Here is an 18,996-nt window from a genome sequence, read left to right on the forward strand (position 1 = left end):
TCCATTTACCAAGATTAAATTTAATACAATTTTATCAAATGTTCACTCTGTTGCTGTCAAGAAAGACTATATATATATATATATATATATATATATATATAATTTTCTTATAGTGGCTGTATATCCTCTATAGTGAAAACAGCAGCAATTCTACATCTGTAATCTGTGTTATGTACTTTCTTGAGGACACAATGGTGGCCTTTAGGGGACACGTCAGCCTCAAATCCTCTCAAGATACACGAGACAACAGCAGCTTTATTCCATTCCATCATCCTCTAGCCAGCCAGTATGCTTTATGCCCGACTGAAACAGATGCAAGGCATGACTATGCCAAGCAGACCTGCCTCCACCATCCCATTTCCTATTTTCTCCCGCATGCTGTTTTGGCTGTGGCAGTTTTTCGGGAGGCAGGGGGGCAGCATGCGGCAGGCGCACTGCTCAGCCTGTTGCCGTCACCCCAGAGTCCCGCTCACAGCGAGTGCCGAAGTGAAAGTGCCGCCGCTGCTGCTGCTGCTGCTTCCGCCCGAGGCATCTGCGGCGGGGACCTCCTTCCAACAGCCCGCTCGGGAGCAGCGCTCGGAGTCACACTGACTCACGGCTGTCAAGCTGCGGCACCCTGACTGAGACTAAAAATAAAAAGTCGGGCGAGAGTTTGAAGGCTGCCTGTCAAACAGAGCGTGGCACAAACACTCTCCTCGCCTGAATGAGGGCTATGGAACAGGGTTTCAATTCCCTCTCCGGATGAACGCCTCCCAGCCCCCGCCGCGCCCCTCGCTCCACATCCACCTCGCTCAGCACCGTACGAGAGAGAGGGCGGGAGTCGGGGAGTCGCTCCGCACACAATCACGCCTGAGCAGCTCTGCCGGCTCGCCGCCGGGCCCGCTGCCCCCCATCTCTGCCCCCCAGCAAGGCCACCGGGCTGCGCACTCCTGGCAGGGCCCCGCTCACCCCGCCCGGCCCCGGCCCTCCCCGCCCCGTCACGGGTCCCGCCCGCCGCGGCTGCCGGAGACACCGGGCGACCTTGCCCGGGGCTTCCCCCGCCCGCCCCCAGCGCCGGGCAGCGGCCCAGGGCTCGGCGCGTTCCATTCCCCCCGCGTCACGGGGTGGGGGGCGCATCGGAAGCCCTTTGCTCGCTCCAGAGGCGGGACACACACCGCCGTAGTGCCGCTGCCCAGTTAGGCGCGGTGACCCGACGAGCCCGAGCCTGGGGGACAGGGAGATAGCGGCGGGACGCCTCGGGACAGGGAGGCGGGGGGGGAGGGCGGAGTTGGTAGGTTCCGGAGGGGGCCGGCGAGTGCGGAGCGCGGGCGCCGCGGCTGTCAGTGAGCAGCGGCGGCGCCAGCGGGGACGGGCGCAGCCGGAGGGAGGCGCTGCCTGGGGTTGCCGGAGCCGCCGCCTCGGGCTGCTGGAGGAGCCGCCGCCGTCGGGACCCGCCGCCCTCACCCCGGGCCTCGCAGCGGCGCAGGGCGCGCTCCGGCGGGCGGCAGGTGCAGGGCGCGCCGCTGGAGGGAGGCGACCGCGCCACCGCCCCGGCGATGCCGACGGTGCAGAAAACGGTGTCCGAGATCCGCTCCCGCGCAGAGGGTAAGAGCCGCCCGCCTCTTCGCGCCGGCAGGGAGCGACGGGGGAGCCCGGCCGACGTTCCGGCGTTCCGGCGCAGAGCCGCGGCGGGGGCTGCGCCGCCTGGCCGGGAGGGGGCGGTGGGAGCCGGTGTCGCGCCGCCGCCGCGCTCCTCAGCCCCGTCTCCGGTCGTGCCGTGCGCCCCCGGTGGGGCTGCGGCGGCAGCGACCCCAGCCTGGGGCAGGAGCGCTGCCGGTGCTGTCGGGGAGGCCTCGTATTTATGGTTGTCTACATCCGGCGAGCCCCGCGCAGCGTTTTGCCCCTCAGCGATGGCAGCGGTGGTTTCGTTTTCCCCGGGGTGTGTGGCTGCTCGGCCCGCCGGCCCCAGGCGGCAGCGGGGGCACAGGGCCTGGGGTCCTCGGCCCAGGAATAATCCGGAATCCCTCTTTTGTGTGTGACATGTACGTGTGCGCTGACCATCAGAAACAAGCGTTTCTGATACACGGCTTGTGCCAGGAGGCTTCGGACAGCGCTGAAGTCTCGTGCCTAAGTGGATTTATTTAACCCCAGGTAACGTGTCAGCAGCTGCTTTGTGAAAAGAATCGTTCCTGTGGAATTACATTACTATAAGGTGTATTTTATGCAAAAGTAACATTTGAAATCGTGGACCCCGAAGCAGCGGTGTGTTGGGGCTGCCTGTGATTTTTGGTTGCTGTAGGTAACAATAACAATGTCCCGGTAATGGCATAAGAAGTATTGAGGCAGTTCTGCTGGATTTATCCCCTTGTCTGAAAGCTTCCTTGCTTAAACCATATATCCAGTTGATTTGTTTGTTTGTTTGTTTGTTTTGTTGTGCTTTGTTTGGTATAGGTAGGCAGAAACTTCCTCCCTGTCTCTTTCTTCCTTCTTCCAAACAAAGAATATTTTATTTCACTTTTGTGCAAGGAAAAGCACAAAGAATCATAGATTAGAAGTGGGCTGTTAGATGGATGTTCTTTTGCAGTTTTACCATGTTCATGCCTTCCTCCATCAAAAGTAGGTTTGTAGGAGGTCTGGCTCTGCCTCTGCCTAGGAAATGTTAGTGGCAAAGAAATGGAAGGATGCATCTTTCTAAGAAGAAAGGGAGAAAGTGCATCCTTTCAGGAACACTTCTGAAATGTGTTTACAACCAGAGCAGCAGTCCTGTATACTCACAGTGATTAGTAGATGCACATAATGAGACTAGTTAAACGTCCAATTTTTCAGTGCTTAATTTCAATTCCTTCTCACTTACCCTTGTTCCAGACAATTGGTTTTCACTGCAAGCTGAGCATTGCATAAATAAATTGGGAAGATGGATGCTCTCTTTAAAATTATCTAATTCCAGAACTCTTAATGGTTGTTAATGGAATAAATGTGGTGTTTCCTAAAGGTAACTGGCTATCTAAGATTTACAAATGCAATAAAAGGAAAAAAAGAAGAAGTCTGGTTTATTTTTCAAGGTTGAATGACTGTGAAGCAGTTAAATACTAGGTTTAAGAAGCTTACCAAAACTACTTCCTTTAGGACTGACAGTAGGTATAAACCATCTTTTAAGAAACTTAACTTTTGCAAAATGCCATGATAGTTTTTTATTACACAAGTTGAATTGATTCTATATGACTCATACTGTACTTTACCATATATATAGTACTACTAAAAAAAATTTGAAATCTGTTTTCTTATTCTTATATTAATGTGACATTTAGTAATTAATTTGATCTATAGTTAGTCTTTGCTTAGATATAATTCACAGTGAAACCAACATCAATTAGTCTCTTTTTTTTCTTTGTGAGATGAGTGATTCCAAGTCCAGTTACACCATACATTTAGACTACATACTTGCCATTTCTAAACAGCTCTTTATAAATGCTACTGTTTTCTAAAACAGAGAACTTTTTTCTTTTTTTTTTTTTCTAAAACAGAGTGTTTTCTAAAACACTGCTGTGTATTTGACAGGGACATAAAGGAACTGTCAAACCCTAGTTCTGGCAACAGCCCAAGTCTCTTAGATAAGCACTGTGCCAAGTGATGATAAAGCTTCTTTCAGAGAACTCTGGCAAAGTCTTACCCCAGTGCAGAGTTGTTACTGGCAGGGTCCCTCTGTGTTCTTGGAACTCTGGAAATGCTGTAATCACAAACAACAGCTTCCATGACTTCTGTCATAGTGTGGACCATTCCTTAGCCTAAGACTGGTGGGGGTCTGACAGACAGGGCTACTTGCCTTAGTCTAGAATTTTTGTATTGTATCTTTGGGCTTAAAATCTGACTTTTCTCTCCTGTCACTGCAGCAACTAATTCCTGCTTCAGAGACCTTTTCCATGGATCATGAACTACCTTACCAGGCTGGACTGCCTTGAACACCATCTCAGAAAGAACTAAGCTCTCTCTCACATGAAGTGATAGTGATAATGTTATTAGAAAAAATCAAATGTTTTGCTCAGATGAAACAAACTAAATCAGAACTGTCAGAACGATGTGCACATGTAGCATTCCCAAAAACTGGTCCACAGTTGCACAGAAGAATTGACACTACAGTCTGTAAATGATTGCAAAATAAAAATTATAGGTGTTTTAAGGTCTGTAAGCCAATATGCTACCTGCGTAGAGAAAAGAATTTGAGCAAAAAGGAACTACTGATTTTGTGCCATTCTTCCAAATTTCTTCATGGCTGGTGAAGGATAACCAAGCATGTTTTAATAGGTTTAACAGGTTTAACCATGTTTTAATAGGTTTTTGCATCTGTTATCCTCTTGCAAGAAATAGGTGCTGCTTACCACTTTGAAGTGGTATGTGTATCAATTAAGTCTCTCTCAAGGCACAGAAGATCTGGCCCTCTTAAACAAATGTTGGAAATTGGTGTCATGTATTCTGCAATTGCAAAACACAAGGGGAATTTTTTAGTAGTGTGGCCTACATAAAGTTTTATTAAATACAGTAACTAACTGTGGTTATTTTAGCTATATATAGCTTCACAGTTAATATATGCATCCATTAAATAATATGAAATTGGATCATTCAAGTAATTCTGTTTCTTTTGAGAGGTTCTGGGAAAGTGGAATTGTTCTTCTCAAGTCTTATTAGGGTTCTCTGAAGATTGAAGCATTAATCCTTCTCTGTGTTGGTGGAGTTCAGTGAACTGTATTAGGTCATTGAGAAAGGACAGAGAGTTGAGATGCCATGATGCTGCCTACTAAAACTAGTAGGTAATAACTAGTTCTTGTTGGTGTTCTTGTACAAAATCTAGGTGAAGGTGAACTGGGGTAAAATGAGACCTCTTTCACATGAAGAATATATTTTGAAATTCTGTAGTGGTCATCAGATTGTCTTCAGCAGACTGTCAGTTTTTGTAGTGCCTGATGTATGCTTAGGTATTTCTGCTTATGGTCTTTAGGGCTATATAACATTTTACCAGATGTAGTGATCGTTATAGTCACTTGTGTCTGGGGGTTATTTGTGCCAAGTGTGTTTTGATCCCAGTGTTTCACAACAGGGAAAAATCTTGGTTTAGTTCGAGACAGGCTTGGCCATCTCAGTGGTACCAGCAGGTTCGAGCAGGTCATTTAAATTTCCTTCTGTGCTCTGAATCCTCAGGTGAACGGACTGATGGGTCAGGTTCCCAGTGCCTATCCTGTCACTGAAACCCTGTCATGGCTTTGCAACAAGTAATTCTGAAGGCACTTTCTTTTTCATAGAGATTCCATCTTTGAACTATACCATGTGCTTCAGAAATACAAGCTAGCAAACACACTATTCTGGCATTGGCTGGGATAGGCTTAGTTTTCCTCCTAGCAGCAGATACAATGCTGTGTTTTGGATTTAGGCTGAGAATAATGTTGATAACACACTGATGTTTCAACTGTTTCTGAGCAGCACTTAGACTAAATCAAGGATTTGTCATCATCTCATTCTGCCTGGCTAGGGAGGAGGCTGGGAGTTCAGAAGGCAAAGGAGGGGACACAGCCAGAGCAGCTGCGTGCCATGACCAAAGGGATATCCCAGACCTTTTGGTATTATGGCAACAGCAAAACCAGGGAGAGTTGGCTGGGGGCTGGCAGCCTGCTGCTCAGGGGCTGGATGGGCATTGGTCAGTGGTTGGTGAGCATTTGTGCATTACTTGTTTTGTATGTTCTTTTATCATGATTTTCCCTTCTTTTTCTGTCTTATTAAGCTGTTTTTATTGCAGCTCGTGAGTTTTACCTTTTTTTCTGATTCTCTGCCTCAGCACTTGGGGTAGGCGAGTGAGTGACTGTGTGGTGTTTACCTGGCTCCCAGGTTAAACCACAGCACTTAGTTGTATAAGAGGTTCTTGGCTACAGCATCAGCTTTCAAAGGTTTTGAAAGCTCTACTTAGAGAATAAAAAAGATTTTTTTTACAATAAAGAAGGGTGTATTAAAATCCTTTTGGCAATTTGGTTGAGGGTTTTCTTTCCTTCCCTTTATTTCCGTATTGTAGTATATGTGTATGTAACATTACAAACTTGTAGTGAAAATGAGACTGTTTGAAGGAATGAAAGCTGAAAGTCTTAAACTACCCTGCCTAAAGGAAAAATTAGGGGTATGGAATTTACTGTTGTTGTTTTACAAATATAGAAACTTTTTAATCAAGACTGGATTAGGAGGAGTCCCTACAAATATTGAGTGTTTCAAGAGAGAGGCTTCTTCCAAATTTATTATTGGAATCAAAATATGGACTTCAATGGGTGCTCTTGTTGAAAGAAGCTCTAATTGGTTTGAGGGCTGTTTGTTTGTTTCATTGGTTACTTATTTATTAGCAATTTGTTGTTATTGCAGATGTTATGGGTTTTTTGCTGGGTTAGGCTGCCAAATGAGCTTGTGTGGTTCCTGGAGTGTTTTGTTGGCACCTGTAAAGTCTGTTAGGCTGGCTGTCCTTCCTCTGAAGAGACTTCTTGAGACAAATACTGATGTTTGAATGTGTGTGCCTTTCATTGGGTAAGGAAGGAAACAGAAAAATTGCAGAGGTGAATGTAGTAGTGGGGATTTCCTGTGTCATAATAGAGTCTGTGAATTATGAATGGGAAGTGGGATGAAATAAAAAGTTTCTGCTGAGCCTTTTCTTAATGTGTGGAGACGTGACCTTGCAAAGTAGTGTCTGAAATATATTTTGAATAGGTAAGAAGCAGTGTACTGGGCCAGTGGACTGGATAATGGCTTGGGTTTTGCCTAACACCTTTGCAAGCATTTATGAAACGTGCTAGAAATAAGCATTAAGTTTTCATATACAGCCCTAATTATCCTTGACATGCTATACGTTCTGATGTATTCAGTTGCATTATAATATATTTTAAGTGTCATTTTCTTGTTCTCATACAGAATGAACAGTGTATATTTAACAAGAAACTGTATACACACAGTATTGGTAGCAATCACCATTAAGACTTCATGGTGATTGATTTATGCTGTACCTGTTGGTACTTTACAAGCTCCAGCCTGAAGACTGCTTGGGCCTGTTGTCAGCAGTGTATTGGCTGACTGGTTGACAAAACATTGGTGAAAAGCCTTTGGAGGGAAGAATACAGTGGTGTCCCCTTTTACAGATGAAAGTTGGGATGCAGGCTGGCACAAGATTCTTCACAGAAGAATATACAGAAAGCTCAGCTTCCACTGGCTAGTGGAGGCAGGTGCTAGGATGTCAATGAGTCTAATAAAACTATTTCAAGCTAAGCACACACAAAATGAAGAATACACTGATGCCACTTCTCTGGCTAGTGTCACCAAGAAAATCTGGACTAAGTGAAGGAATCTCATTAACCAGTGAGACCAACCAATTAAGATTAACCAGCTTAATGGCCTTGGTTTCCAATGATCACATCCTTCCAGCTAAAGATTGGTCCATCACAATGAGCACAAAATCAAGCCAAGGTGACAGAAGGACTGGGTGAAGCAAAGCATTTGCTTTGCTGTCCCACACAATATCCTTGTCTCTAGAGACACATGGATTTGATGAATGGACCACCCAGTGGATAAAGAAATGGCTGAATGGTTGCATTCCAAGAATTGCAGTTAACAGCCCAGTGGAAAGCAGTGACAATTGGCATTCCTTAGGAGTCAGTATGGGAGCTGACTTTTTTCACATTTTGTCAGTGATTTAACAGTGAGATTGAGTGACCCCTCAGCAAGTCTGCTAACAGTGCCAGGCTGTGTAACGTGGCTGACATGCAGGAGGAAGGGATGTCATCCAGAGGGACCTTGACAGTCTTTAGAGGTGGCCTGTGTGAACCTCATGAAGTTCAACAAGGCCAAGTGCAAGGTCCTGCACCTGGGTCAGGTCAATCCCAAGCACAAATACAGGCTCTGTGGGCAGTTGACTGACAGCAGCCCTGAGGAGAAGGACTTGATGGTATTGGTGAACAAGAGGCTTCACAGGATTTGACAATGTGCATTTGGAACCCTGACAGCCAGCCACATCCTGGGCTGCATCAGAAGAGGCATGACCAGCAGGTGCAGGTGTCAGCACCTCAGTGGGCAGATGGGTGCTTCTGCCCATCTTCTCTGCTCTTGTGAGACCCCACCTGGAGTACTGAATCCAGTTCTGGGGCCCCCAGCATAAGAAAGACATGGACCTATTGAAGCAAGTCCAGAGGAGGGCCACTAAGTTAATCACAGGGCTGGAACACGTGTATGGAGACAGGCTGAGGGAGTTCAGCCTGAAGGAGAGAAGACTCAGAGGACACCTTCTAGCAGCCTTGCAGTGTCTAAAGGAGGCCTGCAAGAAGGTTATAGAGGAACTTTTAACAAGGGCATTTATTGATAGGGCAAGGAGGAATGACCTTAAGGAGGGTAGGTTTAGATTACATATTAGGAAGAAGATCTTTACTATAAGCATGGTAAGGCATTGAACAAGTTGCCTGGAGAGGTTGCAGACTCCCTATCCGTGGAAGTGTTCAAGACCAGTCTGGGTGGTGTTCTGAGGAACCTGATTGACTGGAAGGTTCTCTGCCTGTGACAGGAGGGTTGGAACTACATGATCTCTAAGGTTCCTTCCAAACCAAACCATTTTGTGAATTAGCAAGGAGTCCCTGACAAAGCTCACATTTAAAAAGGTGAACCTACAAGAGGTCAAAGCAGCAGCAGGTGGCTGTAGAGGAGTAGAGAGAGAGATTTAGGTGGCAAAGTCACGGCCTACCTGGGGTTCAACCTGGTGAGTGCCTTATAGATGCCATTCTTGTTCTCCTTGAGATGTAACAGCAGGAAGATGATGACTGAGAAGGGTGATGCCTCTAGGCTACATGCCACAGCAAACCTGGAAACAAAAGACAGAATAGGATGCAGTAAACAGTGTCTTCTCCCCTTTGGTCTCTACTGATAAGATCAGCTTTCAGGAACCCCAGGTTCCTGATGCCAGTTAGAAAGTCCAAAACAAAAAAGACTTACCTTGGTGGAGAATGATCAGTTTAGGGAACAGTGGAACAAACTGGCAATACAAGAGTCCATGAACCTAATAAGATGCAATCATGAATGCAGAGGGAGCTGGCAGGTCTCACAGTTATGCCACTCTCAGTGATCTTTACAAGGTAAGGATGGTCTATGGGGAGCGTAGGGTTTTAATGAGCATCTTGAATATATAAAAACAACTTTTTTGTTTTTTCAGGGGTCATTACCTGTGAGAAATACAAATACATTGAGCTCACATCCACTATAAATGTCCCTTTTTGTCTCATGAAGTGCTTTGAATCTTGTGTAAGTAAATCTATTTATATGGAAAATCATGCTGTGTTTTTACAGGCTATGAGAAGACAGAGGATATTTCAGAGAAAACTTCCCTAGCTGATCAAGAGGAAGTGAGAACTATATTCATCAATCAGCCCCAGCTAACCAAATTCTGCAATAATCATGTCAGGTATTAACAAAAACACCAGAGCATTGCATGCTGAATAGCAAAATTGAAAAGGTTTCATTAATTCTACTTCTGTCATTTCTCCTGGCCACCAATGACAGTCTTAGACACTGGAGGGAGGAATGAAGTGAGATGAGGAGACAAGTAAACTGTTTCAGTTACAAACTTGACCTCCTAAATTTTTAAGAATGGAATGAGGAAGATACAGCTGGTTTACAGCTGTACCATCAATGTATCCCTAGAGGATGAATTTGTTCTTCAGCTTTCACTTGAGTTCATCTTTGAACCCATTCCTGGCAGCTGAATGCTGTACTTGAGCACAGCATTGTTTGTGCTTTGGAAACACTTGGCTTTTTCAGTCAGCTAGTTACAAAGATGCTGTGGTTGCCTGAGAGACTAGTTTTCAGTTTCAGGCTTTAGGGACTTTGTTGATGTTTTTTTGTTTGCTTTTGATGAATTTTAAGTCATACAGTAAATACTCATAAGTAATGTGTGTTTAGATCTGATAACATCCTCACTTCTGTTGTTAAAATTCAAAGGAAATGAACAGCAAAGATACCTCTGTCCCAAGTAGATGTATTTTCTGAAGGTAGCTTTGAAAATGTGCAGAAATTTTGTAGACATTGAGAATAATGGGGGGGGGGGGATTTCCATGGCCTTGAGAAACTTTAGATGCTGTTTCTTGGTGTATAGAACTTCTCCTTCTGTCTTGTGCTTGGTTACAGAGTAGAGGGCTTTTGCAGGATACATGCATTCCCCCCTTGACAGTTTTATGCAAGGTCAAAGTAAATATGACTGACTTCAAAATAAGTTAAAATATTCTTACAGGCCTTTTGCTTAAAAGTTTTTACCATGATTGTTTTTACATATATTGTTTTAGAACCATAGAGGGTGGTGGTCTGTTCTTAAATAGATGTAAAAGGCTGACAGAGAGATGGGAGCTCAAACATTTTATGAGGACAGCTTAGCAGAGATTGTTTTGCTAGGATTGCTAGGATAAATTTGATTATCTTCTTCCAGGCTAGCAAAAGCACACTTAATATCCAGTATTTATCAGTTTAGAATCAAAAAGCAAATTGTTTTCTTTGAAAGCTTCTATAACTAAAAGGGAAAGAATACATTTGAAGAAGTTTTTGTTCTGTAATAATAGCATGTGTTTTTGTCTCTTCCTCTCAGCACTGCAAAGTACAACATAATCACATTCCTGCCAAGGTTCCTTTATTCCCAGTTCAGAAGAGCTGCTAATGCATTTTTTCTTTTTATTGCATTGCTTCAGGTAAGATCAACAATAGGATTCTAATGTTTTAAACTTGTTAAGAGACCATTTATATTATAGACAGAGATACTGAGATACTTGAGATTGCTCTACTGTTCTTTCCAAGCTAGCTGGCCTATCAGAACAGCTGTACCATGTAGACATATCTTTAATAAAATGCTTGTGTTTGTGGCTTTCTTGCTCCCTGAAGATAACAAAATGCACAGAAATATTTTTCTGTAAAACAGGTAAAGTATAGCTGAAATGCTGTCAAAAAGACTTGCGAGAAGAAAATTCCATTTAAAAATATCTGGCATGTACAGAAAACTGTTACTTGTAGTGCATTTCTTCTAGAGGGTAAGTCTAAAAACATACGGAGCTATGTTAACAAAAATCTAAATTGGAAAGTTTAGTTATATTTTATAAATGCCAATTTTAATTCAGTTTGAAACAGAAAAGGAAGGTGAATATTCTGCAAACACTGAAACCTTTGGAAATAGTACCATTGAACACTGTACTGCTTAAAGTGCAGATGTTCTTTTATTGTATCAGCTGCTTCTGAATTGAAGACTATAAAGCTCTCTTGGAAATAATAAACACTGAGTCTAAGAAGTGAATTCACGTGTCTTTATTTGCACAGAAAGTACTGTTTCTTGTATTAAAAATGTTTTCAACCAGCAATGAAAAATATTTTTTTTTTCCTTTTTTTAATAGCAAATACCTGATGTATCACCAACAGGACGCTACACAACATTGGTTCCTCTCTTATTTATTTTAGCTGTAGCTGCAGTGAAGGAGATAATAGAGGATATTGTAAGTATTTAATAGCAATAGTTTGTAAATAGCTATCATATTTTTCATTTATAATATTACAAAAATGTTTCCTGGTTATCAAATCCAGATCCAAGCATTTGATGCGCCTCTTTGTTTCTAAAGTCCCGTGCATAAAATCTTTAGTTTCACTGTTGTGACTTTTTGTGGTTTTTTTAAACAAATGGGGAATAGACCATTTCAGTTTTTTTCCTGTTGCTCCAGTCCAGTGCAATTAACTGTTTGCATTTCCTAAATGTTATAATTTTCCTGGTGCTGAGTGTGATTTGACGACTCCTGATGGCCAGAAACAGACATAGGTCCTTGTTAGGCACCTATGCTAGGCTTTCCTAGGCTCTTTCTAGTCACTGTCTGTGGTAGTGGTTGTTTTGCTTTCTTCTTGCATGGAAAGAAAACTTTAAAAGAGGTGAGACATTGTCAACACAGAAGCATCCATTCAGATTTATTTTATTTTGAGGGAAAGAAAGGAATTTCAGTCTATGTTTCACTTCATACAAAAGATGTTGGGGTTTTCTGAGTACCTTCTTGCCCTCTCTTCACTAAAACTATATGATAGAAACCTGTCTCTCTAACTTGCCTAAAATAATTTAGTCTTTTAATTGATGTCTTTTATATCTAAAAAATTAATCTTAATATTTACCAAATAACTCTATATACTAAGAATTTCTTTATCTGCTTTTGTTTTATTTTAGTTCTGCAGGTATGTTAGGAGGACAAGACATTAGATATGTCATGATACAGCAGTGTCTTGTCCAGTAGAGGAGTAGTGTTTCTGTTTGTGGGCTCTTCTCTTTGAGTTTTGGAAAGGGTTGCAGGTTGTGTAGTCTTTCCTTGCACACAAATAGTAAGCTGCCTGGGAGCTCCAGATTTATTGTGTTTGAGCAGAATTACAATGCATATGCAGAAACATGACCAAGGGGAAGAGTGTTGAGCTGCAAAGGAGGTTTGGGATGGAGAGTGCTTCGTCCCATGTGGCCTTTATTGATTGGTTTTCTCCTCAGTTACCTCTGTGAATGGATGGTAGGCAAGATATTGACTCCCTAGGTTGTATGAAGCTCCTGGATCACAGAGTTAAGGGGTCCTGCAAGACACAATGAGGTTTACGTTAAATATTTTTCTTCTATTTGGAATTTCTAGTTTTTTCTGCCTTACAGTCAGGTTCTCCTTAAATGCCTTTGTTGCTTTCTCTTTACATAAACAAAACCCCCTTTAAAAAAAAGCCATAAAATCAATTCGTGTTCTTCTAGATATTTTTAACCATTCTGCTGTTAATGCTTACAGACTTACACCATCTGTCAGTGTCTAGGCAAATATAAAACTGAAGCTGCTGCTACTGTACAAAGTGTTCTTTTTAAAATGAGTTCTTTTTAAAATGATCTCATCCAGTTGCTTTTCTTTTGTTATTTATTTCTACCATTTGCTCTTTGTAACTTGAAGTGTACAGTTTTGTGTGGCAGGGAGAAAGACAGGGATCAGGTATAGTGGGTTTTGCATATACCAGCTAAATAAAGTTCTCATTACCAAATGCTACAGAGATACCCAAAACCAACACAGCTGGACCATTTGCTTGCTGAGAAAGCTGACCACTTTCTGCATAGTAAAATATTCACAGTGTTTTCCCTTAACCTATAATTTTCATTATGTCTCAGTTTTTTTACACAGTGAAATATCTAGGATATCCATGAATTCATCTAATATTAAAGCTTTTGGATGGGAACCTTGTATACTGATAATAACAAATACACTTGTCAAAATAATACTTTTAGCTCAAGAACCAAATATTTCTCTTTCTGGAATGAAATACCAAGAAGAAAAAGATGTTAGCAGAAGATACTATTCATACACAGCATGTGTTTTCCATATATGGTTCAAAGGTGCTAGCAGGATTTGTGACATGCAGTGTTAGATTGTCAACTGGTTCCAATAATTTTCACCTGTCACACCTCAGAAAACACTTTTTCAAAATGGAGGAGATTCACCCTGTGGGCAAATAGACATCTGCTATGGTCAAGTTAGGCTTTCCCTTTGATTGAAGGTTATTTATCGGTACAGACAGACATCTTTTTGAAAGGAGAACCTGCTGGTTATCTATGAAAATCTAGGAAAAATAATATTTCAATTTTGCAAAGTTACGAGGTGACCTTTTAAGAGCTGCTAGCTCAGAGTCAAATCAACATTTTATTGGCAATAAATCACTCAAGTATCTTGAGCTATTTTTCTTCCATTTTACAAGATTGCTTCTGATTTTGTTTGTATCACAAAGGCATGAATTCTGAACATCTGTTTAAAAAGTGTACCTAAACCAGTTAATTCTACTTAAATTAATTTTATAAAATGTATTCCTGCTCAGGAAAAACTGAGTTCGTGAATCCTAAATAGTGTGTTTAAACTAGTACTCTCCTAAGCTTTTTGTTTCTGAGTTTGGTCATACCTTGAAAATGCTGGCTGTTAGTAGCTGTATCAAAAGATTACTGTCAAAATATGTCTCATAGCTATATTAAAACTGAGGAGCCTCTTTGTGGGGGGGTGTGCTGTTGATTTTTTATTTGTTTGTCTGTTACTGTTGTTGAAGTCTGCAGGCAGCTTTGTAGAAGTGGAGTCATTATCTTTACACAGTCATTGCCTGACTTCAGGTGTCTGTATGAGACCCTCAGATGAAGAATTGTTCCATGATCTTTGCTATGGTGGAGTCATCTCCCAGTTCCAGGAAAGGACAAAGTTACAGCATTGAAATGCACCAGTTCCTTATGTAAGGAACTTGTCCAGATAGAGATTGCCCACATGAAAGGATATTTTAGTACAGTACAATTAGCCTGGAACTGGATGTGACTTTCCTGCATAACTATGCAAGTAATTAATAGTCCTGTTTAAATACTTGTGTGGTGTAGTGAATAGATGAGTAGGAGGGGCTAATAGATGGGTTTTTTGTTAGAAGTATGAAAGCTTTATCTTATCAACAAAAGTCTTTAACCACTCTGCATTTTTTAATTTAGAAAAGACATAAAGCTGATAATGCAGTGAACAAGAAACAAACTCAAGGTAAGAAATTTTTAAATCTTTTTAGGGGGGTTGTTGAATTTTTTCACATGGTAGTAATACAGCTCAAACTGCTGACATAATTGAGTGGGAAATCACATGTGCAGATTACTTCAAAATTTCTAAGGTAAACAGTTGAACTAATAATTTGCAGTGATGTTATCCCTACAAAATAGAATATGTTCTAGGTTAAGGTTGTGAGGTTCCTAAGAAACTTGAGCATTTATTCATTTAGCACAGGTGATATCACTATTAGAAGATTGTAATCACCTGTATATTTAATGGACCTACATTATATTTGTACTCAGAAATGCAGACTTTTAATTATAATTTTTTTTCAGCCAGCAATAGGAAGGAAGCATCAAAAGAATAGAACTGTCTTTCTATGCTGCTTCAAAACTGTGGATAAAAAACACTAATGGAGTTATTTTGGATTTGATTTGTTGGGGTTTTTTATTAAATCAATCCCTAACCAAAATATTGGCATGTAGATTTTTTAATAGATTTTGATAAAATATAAAGCTGGGATTATTTTAGCTCAGAAAGTGAGGGAGATATTAGTATATCCTAAACATGTTTGTCAGGTAGTATGTCAAAATTTAGGTTCCTGCTTTGCAGCTCTTCAACTTTTCATGTTACTTGTTCTGAGGTAGACCTCTCTTGATGGAATCAATCCTGTTTTTATAAACAGGAGGAGGAATGAGTGTCATGTGAATTTGATTCCAGAGAATACGAAAAAAACCACAAAGAGAAAAATCTTACATGGAATCCTTTTAAATATCTAATAAAAATAACAATTATTTTTTTAGGGAGAAATGTAGTCATCACTTAAAAATTTGTGTAGCACTGCTTAATACTGGAAACAAAAATCTTAAAGCCTACCTAAATTGTATGTAAAATTTAGGGAGGCTTGGATGGCAGGATAGCTTAGGAAATTACTGAGCATGTAGAAACTACTGAGCTCAATAGCAGGTATGGAGAGATTAGGGTGAGGAAGCAAAACTGTTGACTGAAATCACAGAAACAGAAATCTGCAGAGGCCTGGAGAAACAGATAATCTATAAGCAATACATAAAAGCAAAGAAAGACTTAATATTGACATCCAACATTCTTTCATCAACCACTCATAGCTTTTGAGATTACAAACAGTTTTGGTTGCAGTGAAGTCTTAAAATGCCTTTTCAATTTTTCTTTTTGTCCACAGTATACAAAGTTTTAATAAAAGGCTTGTTTTACTCTATTTTCTGACTCTTCTTGGTTACCTCTCATCAGGGTCTTTGGTAACTGTTCCTAGAATTCCTGAGTGTTTCATGTGTGCAGAAGAGTATCTGGGAAGTTAAATGTGTGATAAGGATAAATAAAATACTGCTCACACTGAGAAACGCATTTCTTAAGCTCATGCAGGATTCACGCATCCTGACAAATCAATTTTTAAATATATTGTCAAGTACAATCTATTGTCATAGCAATAATTAAAAAGTTAATCAGTATGGTACTCTCTTACTTTGTTTTCGTGTATTCAGCAGTACTGTGCCCCTGGAAAGCAGCGATGTGCATAGTACATTGTATGTGCAGCTCCACCTTTGGTTGCCTTTTAAACACAGAGAATTGTTAGTGAAATGACATGAGCACGTGTAGATTCTGGATATGGGTCCCCATTCAGCTTTCTGTTCCTTAATAATGATCTGTATCTCAGTCAGCTATTAGTAATTAACTTTCTAAAAGTTTACTATAAAAAAACCTTTTGCAAAAGATTTGGATGTATTAGGCGGCATTGGGGATAATCTTTTGTTGCCTCAGGCTTCATACATGTGTGATACAGGAGGACACCATCAGATATTCTGACAGGATGAAATCTGCATTTCTGTAGTTTGGTGAAGCAGCCTTCTGTAGGGCAGATGGAAAATGCTTTTGAAAATTAGTTGTTTGATAAAGCTGAAAAGTGGGAGATACAAATGAAAAAGGCTGCAGAAGACTTTATGGTGCTAGTTCTCTAACGATTATATAAAAGGTGCATAACAGCATCACTTCTCTTTTTGTTCTCATAAGAAAATGGATTTAACTGAATGTTAGTGTGTGTTAATTGTCCTTAAAAGCTTACCCGATCAAAGGTTAGGGTTGGAGTACTCTTGAGATTTCAGGTGGCTCAGCATGTTTTCATGAGTCTGACTCACCTGTTTTTGAGCTGATTTTAACCAGTTAAACCAGCAAGAAACAAATCCAGAAAGAAAAAATGATAGTGTCCTTCCATGGCGTGGATTAAACTGGCTCATCAAAGGGCCCAGCAAACCCTGGAGGCAGCATGCACAAAGCAGTGAGAGCAAGCACCTTGGCCTGGGGTGATGGCAGGACAGGACCTTCCCTCTGCAGGCAGAATCCCCCTCTTACAAAGCCCCTGGCCACATCTGGTGACATACTTATATTTCAGACCTGCAGAGCTCCAGTGGCAGTTATTAAACTGCAACTGTTTGTGAAAAGTAGTTGTCTGGACTGCTGCAAGGTATATTTTTAATTCTTGTCAATTCTTTCATCTGATTGGTGCCATGGCCCCATCAGTATTGCTGTATTGTAGCTGTATTGCTGACACAAGGGGATGCAAATAGGTAATTGGCAGCACAAAGAACCCAAAGGTGTTGGGTTCCTTAGGACAGTGTTACAACCAGTCATCATGCTGGATCTATAGTTTTACCAGCGGAGGGAAATGGTTTGTCAAAATAGATTTTGTATAATGATCAGCTGGTTGGTGAGGCAGTCTTTAAAATGTCTTACTTGCTGTCAGAAAGGGAGACTGCCCCATCTACCATTGCCCTGAGCATATCAACACTAATAAATTTGGGGAAGGAAGGGGAAGACTTACTAAGCAGGTTAAGTAATGATTGCAGATATCATTGAGATTCACAAGAAGAGGAGTCAGTCTGGACAGAACCTCCAAGAAGACTTAAATGTAAAGGCCATGTGTAGTCCCAGATTTTGATCCACTTTTTTGAAGTCAGCATACTCTTGTGTAAGAATTTGATCCTGACTGGGAACTGAAGCTTCCTGATGGTTTGAAAGCCGGAAAACACAGTGAAAGGGTGCGATCCCTTAAAGTTATCTGAGTATTGATACATAGCAATGTTTCTTTTTCTTTTTGCACGTCCATTTTCAGTAACTGGGGCTAAAATACCATTATCTTTGTTATTCTCTGAAAATACTATCTTGGCAATTAACTGGCAACAAGGCATGGGTTTCGTATCATAATAGTAACACGTGAAACTAGAATAGTGGAATGTGGTTAAAATATTAATTGTTACTACCAGGGAAAAACTATACTAAATACTACTCTAAATAGCATGGGGTATTTTCAGGATATTTGTGGAGGAGGTGACTGTAGGGATCCTTAAGTTCTTTGATATCCCAAAAACAACAGAGGAGATAAACTGTAGTGAGCCTCCTGGCACTTCTAATGAAAACTGAATATATTCCTCTCACCCCCCCCCCCCCCCCCCATAATTTCAAAACTTTCTAACTTCAGAACTTTTTATTCCAATTACTGATTTATTTTGGAAAACACATTATCATAAAATCTATATCAGATTTATTTGATTCTCAAGTCCTGTAAAATCTTCTCATTGACTTTGTAATAAGATTCAATGGCACAAAAACTATTATCAAGAGTATGTGCTATATATTTGAAATGCTTGATCTGAATTCATAGAAACAAGGCATGCTCTAAAATATTATGTAAATCAGATGTGTCTGTATGGCTTTTCATAAGGAATAGAGCATATACCTGTAGACTGCAGTTAGATTGTACAACTGGAAAATTCTTCTTTTTTTCCTTCTCTTTTAGTACTACGAAATGGTGCATGGGAGATTGTCCACTGGGAAAAGGTGTGTGTCTGTGTTGGTCACTTTTAGAGCATAATGTGTATTAAATATTTGTTTTATTTCTCCATGTAATTTTTAATGATAAAAAATAACTGATATTATGGGAAATGTATAATCTCCTGCATTTTATTTTTTCTTTTTGATGTTTGGCTCTCAAAACGTACTTTGAAGTCAAGTCAGTTTTGATGGCATGAGTTCAAGCTGGTCAAGGTCAGTGGGAATAAGCTGAATAATATGATGGCTGAGGCAAAATCACTCACTTCCTTAGTATAATGTGGTTTGCCAAGGCAGAAACTTCTCTATGGAAACTAGTTACTTCCTGTATTTGTTGAACTTCATCGCCTTAAATCACGAGAACTTTAAAGGCGTATGCGCAGTGGTGCCACAAGCAAGGGACTCCTAAAGGTATCTTTCAAGAACTAAATGTTATGCTATCATCTAGTCACTTCGTTTTAATGGTTTCCATATGTGAAAACTTGAAGAAAATTTGATCCACCATAATTTGGAGGCAAGGTTCAGATGAAATTGGCTTATACCTTTGAAGAAGCAAGGATATAGTGTGATGCAA

The 18,996-nt window shown here is 41.0% G+C and overlaps 1 protein-coding gene across 3 annotated transcripts in view; it reads left to right on the forward strand.

The window, feature by feature from the left end:
* Positions 1–1,473: 1,473 nt before the first annotated feature.
* Positions 1,474–18,996, forward strand: part of ATP8A1 (ATPase phospholipid transporting 8A1) — a 100,732-nt gene continuing 83,209 nt past the window's right edge. For all 3 annotated transcript variants that reach the window (XM_058024035.1, XM_058024036.1, XM_058024034.1), the window contains exons 1-6: positions 1,474–1,584; positions 9,325–9,439; positions 10,613–10,712; positions 11,406–11,504; positions 14,516–14,561; positions 18,391–18,431. In XM_058024035.1, the coding sequence (XP_057880018.1) occupies positions 1,536–1,584; positions 9,325–9,439; positions 10,613–10,712; positions 11,406–11,504; positions 14,516–14,561; positions 18,391–18,431 (450 nt within the window). In that variant the 5' untranslated portion in view covers positions 1,474–1,535. The remainder of the gene's footprint in view (positions 1,585–9,324; positions 9,440–10,612; positions 10,713–11,405; positions 11,505–14,515; positions 14,562–18,390; positions 18,432–18,996) is intronic.

The sequence above is a fragment of the Melospiza georgiana genome, chromosome 5 (assembly GCF_028018845.1).
Source record: "Melospiza georgiana isolate bMelGeo1 chromosome 5, bMelGeo1.pri, whole genome shotgun sequence".
Lineage (NCBI taxonomy): Eukaryota > Metazoa > Chordata > Aves > Passeriformes > Passerellidae > Melospiza > Melospiza georgiana.